At 49.6% G+C, this 11951-nt stretch overlaps 1 protein-coding gene across 2 annotated transcripts in view; it reads right to left on the minus strand.

The window, feature by feature from the left end:
* Nhsl3 (NHS like 3) overlaps positions 1-1347 on the minus strand; it is a 29548-nt gene extending 28201 nt beyond the window's left edge. For both annotated transcript variants that reach the window (XR_013155551.1, XM_076860817.2), the window contains exon 1: positions 1003-1347. Coding sequence is in view for 1 of the 2 variants with exons in the window: in XM_076860817.2 (XP_076716932.2) it covers positions 1003-1228 (226 nt within the window). In the remaining variant the exon portion in view is untranslated. The remainder of the gene's footprint in view (positions 1-1002) is intronic.
* Positions 1348-11951: the final 10604 nt, after the last annotated feature.

Genomic DNA, 11951 nt, shown 5'->3' on the forward strand with positions numbered 1-11951 from the left:
AAGGATGACAAGCCCCAAGGGAGCCCCACCCTCTTGCACAGACTGAAACACTCCCCCTCAAATGGAAGACAGAACTAGGGAAACGAGGAAAGAACAAGTAAAGGCCAAAAATAAAGTGACCCTAGCAGGGATGGGCCAGGTCAGTTCCCCCTTCTCTCTGTTGCCCATTCATAAGTCCCGAGGGGGAGGCCAGGGGCTCAAACTCAGAAAGATTGGGAAATAGCTTTTGTATTTTAAGCACACACCCCAGGCCGGGAACACCTCTCAGGTACAACCTGAACTTGGGCCTCAGTTTTCCTGATATGGAAGCTCACTTTCAACACTAGCAAGTCGCTACCTGGGCTGGGGGGAAGGAGTGATGGGGAGGGGCCGCAGGTTCCCAGATGGTGAGCTCACCACCCCGGGAGGTGGATGTTTGCGGTTTGGCCTAGGTGAGGGTGGGAAGGGGGAGGGTGCGCGGGAGGAAAAAGCTAAGACTGTTAACAACCTAAGGCATGCTATCCTCCAAGCTGGGTCCCACGGGTTTAGAAATCCAGATCCACCTGGCGGGCAGACACTCTCCTTTAGCTTACAGCCAACCTTCCAGACCCAGAGGGACCCCCGCCTGAGACCCAAAGCCACCTGCCTCTCCCGCTGGCTTCAGGCCAAAGTCAAGTCTCTGACCCCCTGACTCAGCAGAGGACAGAACCTGGGTGAGCCTGCGGGAGGGGGAATTGCCTCTCCGCCCGGAGCCCGGCTGCCAGCACTTCCTGCTTAAATCAGGGGATCCCTGCCCCAGTCGCTGACGGTGGTGGGGACCGGGGTTCCTCTCCCCTCAGAGGGGGCAGTTCGAGTGGAGAGCGGCGCAGGACGGGGGCAGTGGCCTGAGCCTTGGACTCTCCGCTCCCCCAGCACCAACGTCTAGGCGGTCACCCCCTCCAACATACCGCGGACCCCAGCAGAGCCAACCGGCCGCAAGCTCCGCGCCTCCCGGTGCTCAGCCCAGGTGCCTGGCCGCCTTACCTCGGCCTTTGCCCTTGGCCCTCTTGGCCTTGTCGTCCGCCTTCTTGGCCCGAGAGACTGCCGGTTCGGCGGCCTCCGCCCCCGCCGCCTTCTTCTTGCGCCGTTTGCCCCGCAGCCAGCTGAAGGCGCGGCGGAGGCCGGAGCGGGACTTCTTCCTGCGCGGGGGACCGCCCGGGCCCCCCGGCTCCTCGGCCGCAGGTGCGGCTGGGGGCGCGCGGGCCGCCATGGCGCGGGTGGCGGACCTGGCGGGGGTCAGGCCCCCTGCGGCGCTGCGCCCATGCGCGGGGGCGGCGGCCGGGGAGACGCGCCCGGAGAAAAGTTTGGGCGGCGGAGGCGAGCGAGCGCGGCGGGAGCGGGCGGCGCGGGAGGGGCCGGCCGGGCGGCGGGCGGGGCGCTGAGCGGCCGGGAGGGAAGAGCCGCGGAGGGAGCGGCCTCGGGGCGGGAGCGGCTGCCGGCTGCCCCTCCCCGCCACCGCGGGGCCCGGGAGGGTGAGGTCCGGTCCCGAGAGGAGGTGGTCCCCAGAGCCCCGAGTGCTGCGCTCCGCGGGGTCCCGGGAGGGCGGGGTCGCGGGGCGGGTCCCAGAGGGGACGGAACTGAGGGTCTGTCCCGGAGGCGGCCCGAAGGGTGCTGGGTTTCGAAGAGGGTGGTGCGGACCTGCGGATGAGGGGGAAGGGCTCAGGGAACTGGAAGCGAAATGTGGGGATTGGACCCATGAGAGCCTAGAATCCCGAGTTTGGTTCGGAAGAGATGGGCACCCAGGAGATTTCCCCTTTCTCCCTCACCACACCTTTCCCCAGGCTCCAACAATCCTCAGTCTTCTGGGTCCAATTTCACTCTTGGGTGGCTAGGATGAGGATGGTACTTCCTCAGTTTATCCTTCCTCTGGGCTTTGATTTCCGAGGACACCAGCGCCTGGGTTACGATTTCCCACTGAAATGCTCAGCACTGATTAAGGTGGATCTTGGGACAGGTGAGAATTGTGACTGGAGAAGCTGGTGGGAAAGAAAAGCCTTTAAGAATCATGAAAATGCTGTGCTCATTTCCTCCAGGCCTCTGGCTCTCTAGTCTAGCTGACCAAGCCCTTTTTTGTCCACAAATGAGCTCTGCAGGAAGCAGAGTGTTACCCTTTAGTACAGAAGGGAAATTGAGGCCAGGAGGAGACAGTGGTTGCCCCAAAACTCAGAGGTGGTCAGCCTAAGAGGTGCAAAGGGCTAGCTATAGGTTTGGCACCCTAGGACCCCTTCCCTGAGCTCTCAGAAGGACTTTATGATCACTCCACGATTAGAGTTAGTCTGCATCACCAACTTGACCATAGCCACACATCATTCTCCTGGTGCTGGTCTCCATGAGGGCAGGGGCCTCTTGGCTGTAGACATTGTAGAATGATTAGCAGGCAAACCATGACTTCTGTAACCTGTGTTAGCCCCTGAGTGTTCCTAGAGGCTCCACACTGCTGAACCTAGGCCATCACTGACACTCTTTTCACCTGGGAGCCTGGGGCAGAACACTGACTATCCTCCATGGGCCCCAGTTTCCTGTTAACACCAATAAGTTGATCTGAATGGTCCCAGAGCACCTATTCCTGATAGGTGCTAGACCCTGCCTTCATGGTGTTCTTGGCTCAACCTAGCCTTAACCTGAAGGACCCTATGTCTTCCTCTGTTAGTTAGTATAAAAGAAAAAGTGTTACAGGTAAAACTGAGACTTGTAGAGACAGTGATTTTGCAGGGCTTTGGCCTGATGCATGAAATCTGATTACCTGGGGTAGGGAGGAGAGAGAAGGGCAAACACACTGGCTTTTGGAAGAATTCAGCAGAGGAATGTTGATTAATCTTGCCCTGCACCAACTCTTTCAGCATTTCTGCCCAGTGGCCTGGATTGGCTACATAATTTGCAGGGCCTTAATTTAAAAATCATTAATATCCACAAAATTGGGGCTGGGATATAATTCAGTGATAAAGTACTTGCCTACCATGTTGCAGACCCTGAATTGATCTCCAGCACTGAAAAAAATAATTATTAAGAATTTTATGAGGGCTGGGGATGTGGCTCAAGCGGTAGCGCGCTCGCCTGGCATGCGTGTGGCCCGGGTTCGATCCTCAGCACCACATACAAACAAAGATGTTGTGTCTGCCGAAAACTAAAAAAATAAATAAACATTAAAAAATTCTCTCTCTCTCTCCCCCTCCCTCCCTCCCCCCTCCCCCCCCCCTTTAAAAAAAAAAAAAAAGAATTTTATGAGCCGGCAGGGTAATGCACTCCTATAATCCCAGCGGCTCAGGAGGCTGAGGCAGGAGGATCAAGAGTTCAAAGCCAGCCTCAGCCAAAGCAAGGCACTAAGCAACTCAGTGAGACCTTGTCCCTAAATAAAATACAAAATGGGGCTGAGGATATGGTTTAGTAGTCGAATGGCCCTAAATTCAATCCCTGGTACTCAAAAAAAAAAAAAAAAAAAAAAAAAAAGAATTTTATGCCAGGTATGGTAGTGCACACGTGTAATCTTAGTGGCTGTGAAGGCTGAGGCAGGATGATCATCACAAATTCAAAGCCAGCCTCAGGAATTTAGTGAGGCTCTAGGTAACTTAGACCCTGTCTCAAAATTAAAAAAGGGGGCTAGAGGTATGGCTCAGTAGTTAAGCACCCCGGGTTCAATCCCTAATAACAAAAAAAAAAAAAAAAAAAAGAATTTCATGTATTGAGCCAAGCATGGTAGTGCATGCTTGTAATTCCAGTGATTTAGGAGGCTGAGGCAGGAGGACCACAGTTTGAGGACAGCCTCAGCAACTGAGTGAGAACCTAACTCAGAAGGACTGGAGATATGGCTCAGTAGCAGAGCACCCCATGATTCAATCCCAGGAAGAATTGGAGGGAAGGAGGGAAAGGAAGAGAAGGAAAGGAAGGAAGGAAAAAGAATTTCAAGAGGAGCCCATGTATGGTGGTGCATGCCTGTGCTCCCACCTACTTAGGAAACCGAGACAAGAGGATTTTGAGTTTGAGGTCAGCTTGAGCAACATAGCAAGACCCTGCTGCAAACAAACAAATAAAATTATAAAATGTTTCTCAAGAGAACAACAGCAAAATCCTCAACCAAGCACAGGGCCTTTCTGAGTTCGGGGCTATGTGCAACTGCACAGTTCACATGCTTATGAAGTTGATTTGGAGGGGAGAGGGATTGTATCCCTTCACTACTCCAACACCCAGGCATCTTCACCTCCCATCCCCAGTATAAACCACTTCAGAACAGCAGCCCCAGCTTTCCCATTGTCCCCTGGCCTAGTGGGCAGACTGCTTCAGGGACATGCATTCTTGGGAGGACTAACCTGTGTCTAGCTGCAGCTGAATCCTGCCCCTGGGATTAATGATTGCTCAGCTCAGCTACCATTCTTCACTGGCTATATAGGCAGCTAAGGAAGCTGACTTCCCAGCAGTCCCTATCACCCAGGCCCAAAGTCCAACTTAGAGCCAGGTTGTTACCTAATCCAGCAGGAAATTGCCAACCTGTCCCTGGGGAGGAACCAGCAATAACCAGGCTTGGGCAGCAGCCTAAGGGCCCTCCAACTTTGTCCCACTACTTTTAGAAAGCCCAGGACCATACCAATTTTGTCCTCACATACCCCAAACTGCTTGGAAGACCAGCTTCCAACAGATGCCTGCTTCATCCCCTGCTGGGCCTGACCTTCTTCACCATAGACTCCTCACTCCAGGCTGGGCAGCCAGGCCAAGGTGTGGCTGGGCCTCCCTCACTTCACAGGGAAGACCACAAAGGGAAGGGGAGCCTAACATAAGGATCCCCGTGGCTTCCCTCCATCCTTGGACAATTGGAGGGGCTAGAATAATAGTGGAGGGAGAGGGAGTCCTGCCAAGAACCCCCAGCAAACCTTGGGAAGGAGGAACCCTACAGGTTCCATCCCAAGGCCAACATTCCTGTGTCCCCTAATCCTTGGTGCCTGGCATTTGTGGCTGCTGTGTTAACATTTCAAACAACCTCCTGCTGAGGTCGTCTTTGATCCTCACAGTATCTCTTCAAATCACCCCCCCCACCTCCTGCTGGGTTGAGAGGTGAAATAACTTGCCCAGGGTGTTAGTGGTGTGTGGCAGGGTGGAAGTGCAGTCCTTCGGGCCTCCCAGCACTGAGTTAGTGACAGATTCTAGGAAGCTAAGGGAGAGAATTTGAGAAAGAGGGGGAAAGATGAGGGAGCAGGAAAGAAGAGAGAGATGGAGGAGAAAAGAAGGGCACCTGTTGCTACAGATTGTGTTGGGGGTTGTGTTTCTCTTCATTCTTTCAACAAATATCACGTAAATACAACTTCTAAGTTCCAGACTTCAACAGATTTGCCACAGATAATCAGGAATCAGATTGTCATTCTGTTAGCTGTGGGCAATATAACAAAGTGGTTTCCAAATTCTTTCTCTCTCTCTTTTTTAAAAAATTGTTTTAGTTGTCATTGGATCTTTATTTATTATATGTGGTGCTAAGAATCGAACCGTGTGCCTCTCACATGCTAGGCAAGTGCTCTACCACTGAGCCGCGACCTCAGCCCCTCCAAGTTCTCTTAACCTGTGTGTGCCTATACTTCTGCTAGTTGCAAGGCTGGGACAGATAATCCTTTGAGCCCTGGGAGTTTAGGGTCAGCCTGGGCAACATATTGAGACCAGATTTCAAAATAAACACTTTTTCTGCTGGGTGTGGCAGCACACACCTATAATCCCAGCAACTCAGGAGGCAGAAGCAGGAGGATCACAAATTTGAGGCTAGCCTTAGCAATTTAGCCCTAAGTAATTTAGTAAAATAAAAAGGGCTGGGGGTGTAGCTCAGTGGTAGAGCACTTGCCTAGCACATGTGAGGCACTAGGTTTGATCCTCAGCACCACATAAAAATAAGTAAATAAAATAAAGGTATTGTGTCCAACTACAACTAAAAAATAAATATTAAAAAATGAATAAAAGCTGTATTTTATATGAGTAAATTTATTTTGTAAATCATAACATATAACCTTTACTTACCACAATGTAAATTAGTGAGATCAGTGATAATTTTTTTTTTTTAAGAGAGAGAGAGAGAGAATTTTTTTAATATTTATTTTTTAGTTTTCGGCGGACACAACATCTTTGTTTGTATGTAGTGCTGAGGATCGAACCCGGGCCGCAGGCATGCCAGGCAAGCATGCTACCACTTGAGCCACATCCCCAGCCCCAGTGATGATATTTTGATGGACTAAAAATTTGAAACCCGGAGTGATGGTTTTAACTAAGTGCCAGGATTCAATTGATTTCTGCAGCAGTTTGTTTTGGTTAGTAGGCAATTAGAAATTAGTCCCATAGACAAGCAAAAGCAAATGGTAAAAGTTTTAACAATTTATAGAAATATCAGAAGTTTTATTTTGAGGTATGCACAAAAATAAGTTATCTAGCCAACCCAACTTAATGTCTTCTCAAAAGCGCAGACCCTTGCATGGTGTGGTATACATGTAATCTCAGCAACTTGGGAGGCTGATATAGGAGGATTGGGAGTTTGAGGCCAGCATCAGTAACTTAGCAAGACCCTGTCTCAAAATAAAAAGTGAAAAGGGCTGGGGAGATAGCTCAGTGGCAAAGCACCCCAGGGTTTCATCCCTAGTAAGTTCCCCCATCCCCAGAAAAAAAAAAAAGAAAAATGTGTGTGGAAGTATTTGAGCATGTTGGGGTGTGGAGGGGCAGTACACACATGCAGAAGCCTCATGAACTCATCCTAACCAATCACCCCCATCCCAGCACTGGGCCCAGAAAGGGCCCCAAGAAACCACTGAGCTGCCCAAGTTCGAAGGCTGAGGCGGGTTGTCATGGAGATGTGCTTTGTTTCCCCAACTCTCTGGCAGCATCTGACAGGCACAGAACGCTCAGCCAGATGGACACTGACCTAGACCAACAGAGCAGGGATTTCCTGACCCTGAGCTTCAGAAGGCTCCCTGCTTATAGAGGAGAGGGGCTCAATTCTCAGGAAACAGGGAGATGGCCAGCCTGGCTTGCCAGCTGGAAAGACTTCCTGTAGGGGGCTTTTGGGAGGGGCCCTCTCTAGGTGTTTGCAGACACCCACTCTACCACTCCTGGGCAGCAGAGGTGGCCCTATGCCCAAGGGCAGGGCTAGGAGGGAAACACCCACACTCAGGGTTCTCTGGAAGGTGGAGGAGGGATCAAAAAGTGAGGGCAGAGCTCGCTGCCCATAATCAGAAGGAAACAGCTGGATGTGGATTCTCAGAGACACCCACCCCAACATCCCATCTACACAGGAACATACACAAACACACTAATTCACACTGGCACATCCATATATATAGCTACTAACATAACAGATCCAGATACACATGGGCACATTTAGGTAGCCATAAATACTCAGGAATGCTGAAACAGACTGACATCCAAACACCCATAAACAGACATAGAAATACACTGAAACACAAACTCAGAGGCACACACATGCACATACACTGCTAACACACCCAAATAGGTCCAATGACACAGGCACACACTGATACACAACTGTATGCATTCCCAGATGCCCAGATATTAATTGATACAAAAACAGAATTCACACAGACACTCAGCAGCCCATAAACCATGGAAAGAGATATACACAGAGTGGTTACACAAACATAGATACACAAAAACAAACAGTTATAAGTAAAAACACAGATCCAGGCAATAGCCAGAGAAGGGATGGGACCTAATAAGTGAGGAGGGCCAATTCTGCAGCAGGCAGCATGAAAGGAAGTTTATCTGTTAAATCTTTTTAAAATCCTTCCAATAGTCTATGAGGTTGGTAGCACCAGTCCCGCTTTGCACAAATGTGATTATGGAAAATATACAAGCTTGGGCCAGGGATGTAGCTCAGTGATAGAATGCTTGCCTAGCATGCAAAAGGCCCTGGGTTCAATCACCAGCATGGGGGGTGGGGCGGGGAAGCATGTGTGGGCTGGAGATGTGGCTCAAGTGGTAGCGTGCTCACTTGGCATGCATGCGGCTTGGGTTCGATCCTCAGCACCACATACAAATAAAGATGTTGTGTCTGCCGAAAACTAAAAGTAAATAAATAAATAATAAATATTCTCTCTCTCTCTCTCTCTCTCTCTCTCTCTCTCTCTCTCTCTCTCTTAAAAAAAAGCATGTGTATGTTATGCATACATATATGCATGTACATACACCTACACACACATACACACATATGCTTATATAAGGCCCAAATAATACAGAAATAAATAGGGTAAAATGTGAATCTTCACACACACCTTTCTCCACCTTACCCAAGCCACTACTAACCCTAGTGAGTGGTATATATCTTTCCAGACTTTTTCTGTACATTTGCACACAAACACACATAGATACAATTTGAATGTTTTGCACAAAATTGATTCAATAATAATAATAAAAAAAAAACTGATGCAATAAGAAACCTGGCCAAAATCATACAGCTAGTTAGTGGAACTGGGATTTGGATTTAGCTCTGGCTCACTCCAAAATGCTCTTTCTGCTGCCTCAGCCCGCAGACAACCACAGAGACAGATTCACAAAGGGGAGGCTCAGGGGCAGGGGGAGGGGTGGCACCTCTGGGCTGCAAAGGAAAGGAAGTTCCATCCACCACCAGCTCTGCCTGCCTGTGGGTGGCTCCTCTGATCACAGGTATTGTCCCTGTCAATTCCCATTAAGAGGTAGACATATTCCTGGGACAGGAATCCTGGAATCATTGAGCTTCCAGCAGGTGACCAAGTGAGGATGCACAAGGCTCCAGCCCCTGAGGCCTTCATACCAGCTTCTCCCATCTCCTAATTCCTCTCTCCCCCTAAACTCCTTCCTGTTATCTCTAGGATAAACCTGAGTCTCCTGCACACAAAGGGGCCTTCGCTATTTGGCCCCATCCTCATCTTCTCATTTTTTCATTGGCAAAGCATTTCTCAACCTTTAGGCCTCAGCTCTTGTGAAGCCTTCCAATTTCAGTGGAGATCCTGTATGGAGACATCATTGCTTCCCTTAATCTTCATAATAGCCCCAAGAGGTCAGAACTACTGTTCCCATTTTATGGATGGTTAAGTAGAGGCACAAAGAGCTTAAGTCATTTCTTCAAATTCTGTTTGTCTCAAAAGTTGGTCCTTGGCCACGCCACATATAATTACAATTAGTGAACAACTTTTTCATTGCTCTCTCCTGGCCACAGCACAGGCCCTAAGACCAAGGATGGGCCTCCATCTCTGCATCAGTGGTACCTACCAGCACAGACTTGGTGCAATGGTGAGGGCCCAGAGAATGGTTGTTAAGGTGGAATACTGGTCCACTTACTATTCCCCTGAGTGGCAGGATGAGAGAGGACAATAGAGACATGCTGGGTGGCTAGAGTACTCCTGCTAGCTGGGATCCTCCCAGGAAGTCACTGAAGGCAAGAGTCTCTTAGGATCTGGCTGTGGCCCCTGGATCCCAGAAATGGCTGTGCAGACCTTGCTGGGGAAGTGGGTGTCCTCTGGCTCCTCCACATCTCCCTTCAGCTAAGATCTCTCGCCAATCTGTCATTAAATATTTACTAGTTCCCACTCTGCTCAGCTTGGTGCTAGGCCCTGGAGGAGGGGACAGGAGAGAAAGGGACAGGAAACTGTCTATAATAATGATCACTTAGCAGGTACCACAGAATTCATAGCTTTAAATTTGTAGCTTTATTTTGTACTTGAGGAAGTGTAGTTCAGAGGGGAAAGACACTGACACAGGTCACACAGCCACGGAGCCAGGAGCCAGGGTCAGGTGTGTGTGCATCCTTCCCCTTGCACCCCACCCCACCCCCCCAGCCCCAGAGGATGTGGGCCTAGCTTGGAGGAGGCTCAGGGAGGCCATTTTTGAGGTGGGGCTGTGGCTGGAACACAGCCTACCCTGGTGGATTCTCTGCAATAACAACAGCTTGCGTTTATCTAGCACTTTCCCTTCCATTAGCTCATTCAGCCCTCCCCAGCATCCCCATGAGTACCTATTATTATCTCCATTGACAGACGAGAGATGGAAGCTCAGTGAGGTTAAGTGACTTTCCTAAGGTTACACAGCCCATGTGTGGTACAGCAGGAGTAAAATTTTGGACCCTAATGTTACCCTGGGGGACTGGGGCTGTAGTTCAGTCATAGAATGCTTGCCTAGTGTGCATAAGGCCCTGGGTTTGCCACTCTGGATCCCACACATTCTCTCCCCCCACACCTGCCTCCACTCTGTTGCCTCTACTTTCTTCTGCCCTCTCCGGCATCCTCCATACTGCCCCTAGGGAGCTCTCTAAAATACAAAAGTGAAAAGTTGGAGCTGGTCATGGTGGCACATGCCTGTAGTCCCAGCTATTTGGGAGGCTGAGCCAGGAGAATCACTTGAACCCACACATTAGAGACCAGCCTGGGTGACATAGGGAGAGAGTCACAAAAACAACAAACAGAAGTGGGCTACAGTCTCTGCCCTCTCATACCTCATACTGGCACACCTTCACCTGTGGCTGACTGCATGGGTCTCCCTGACCCATCCTCCTTTTAGACTCCTATGCAGCCTACAGAAGTCAACACAACTGCTACCACCTCTAGGAAGACTCCCAGGATTGACCTAACAAGATTTGTGCATTCTTTCTGAGTGCATAATGTCCTCCATATAGACCTCTATCAGAGCAATTGTTTTATTTTAACTACGCAGATGTTTTACTTTATTTTATTTTATTTTTAGTGGTATTGGGGATTGAACCCAGGGGCACTTTATCACTAAGCTACATTTCCAGCCTTTTTAAATTTTTTAAATTTTGAGACTGGGTCTTGTTAAGTTGCTGAGGCTGGCTTTGAACTTGAGATCCTCCTGCCTCAGCCTATAGGGTTGCTGAGATTACAGTTGTGTGCCACTGTACCCAGCTATTAATTTATTTACTTTGGTATTTTGGAACTAGGGTAGAGGGGTACTCTACCACTGAACTGCATCCTCAACACCTTTTATATTTTATTTTGAGATAGGGTCTCACTAAATTGCCAAGACAAAATTGCAATCCTCCTGCCTCAATTTCCCGAGTTACTGGGATTACAGGTATGCATCACACCACCATGCCCAGCTTACACTGTCCCATCTGTTCCCCAGGAGGTAAGTAATATCAGACCATTTGATAGAGGAAGAAACTGAGGCTCAGAGAAGTAAACTAATTTACCCAAGATTATACAGCTAGAAAAGATAGTCAGGATTTAAACCCAGGTCTATAAACTAACAACATCCATGCACCTAATCCCTCCTCCATATGGTAGACTAGAAAGGACTGAATTACAGAAAATACCTCTAAGAAAGAGAGTGGGGCTGGGTGTGATGGCACATGCCTGTAATTCCGAAGACTCAGGAGGCTGAGGCAGGAAGACTGCAAATGAGAACAGCCTGGGCAACTTAGCAAAATCCTGTCTCAAAAAATAAAAAGGGCTGGAGGTGTAGCTCAGTGATGGAGTGCCACTGGACACAATCCCCAGTCCTCACCACCACCACCACCACCAAAAAAAAAAAAAATGAGAGTAGGGAGAAGCTATCTGACAAAGAGATAGAAGGGAAAATAGCAGAGTGATATTTAAGGCCAAGAACAGAACTCCAAGAAGGGTCAGGTCAGAGGTGCTTATTGTCCCTGAGAGATGAGGCTGGGCTGGGTGAGAGATTTGACCATTAGGAAGGAAGCTACCAGAGAGCAGTCTCCAGGCGCCTGGAGCAATAGTAACAGGCCTGCAGAGAGGGAGGTGAGCAAGTGGACATGGTTTGCTGGAGAGCAGAGGAGAGAAAAGGGAACGAGGGGAGCACCCTGAGTCTGCAGGCCCAGGAGGACTGGACCCATGGTTTGGGCTGGTCTGGAAATATTGGGGATGGGATATGAACAGGTGGGAGGAAGACAGGAGGAGCATCTGAGCACTTAGGTTGAGGAAGTAGACAAGGACAACCCCCACCCTCCCACC

This window comes from Callospermophilus lateralis, chromosome 7 (assembly GCF_048772815.1).
Source record: "Callospermophilus lateralis isolate mCalLat2 chromosome 7, mCalLat2.hap1, whole genome shotgun sequence".
Taxonomy (NCBI): Eukaryota; Metazoa; Chordata; class Mammalia; order Rodentia; family Sciuridae; genus Callospermophilus; species Callospermophilus lateralis.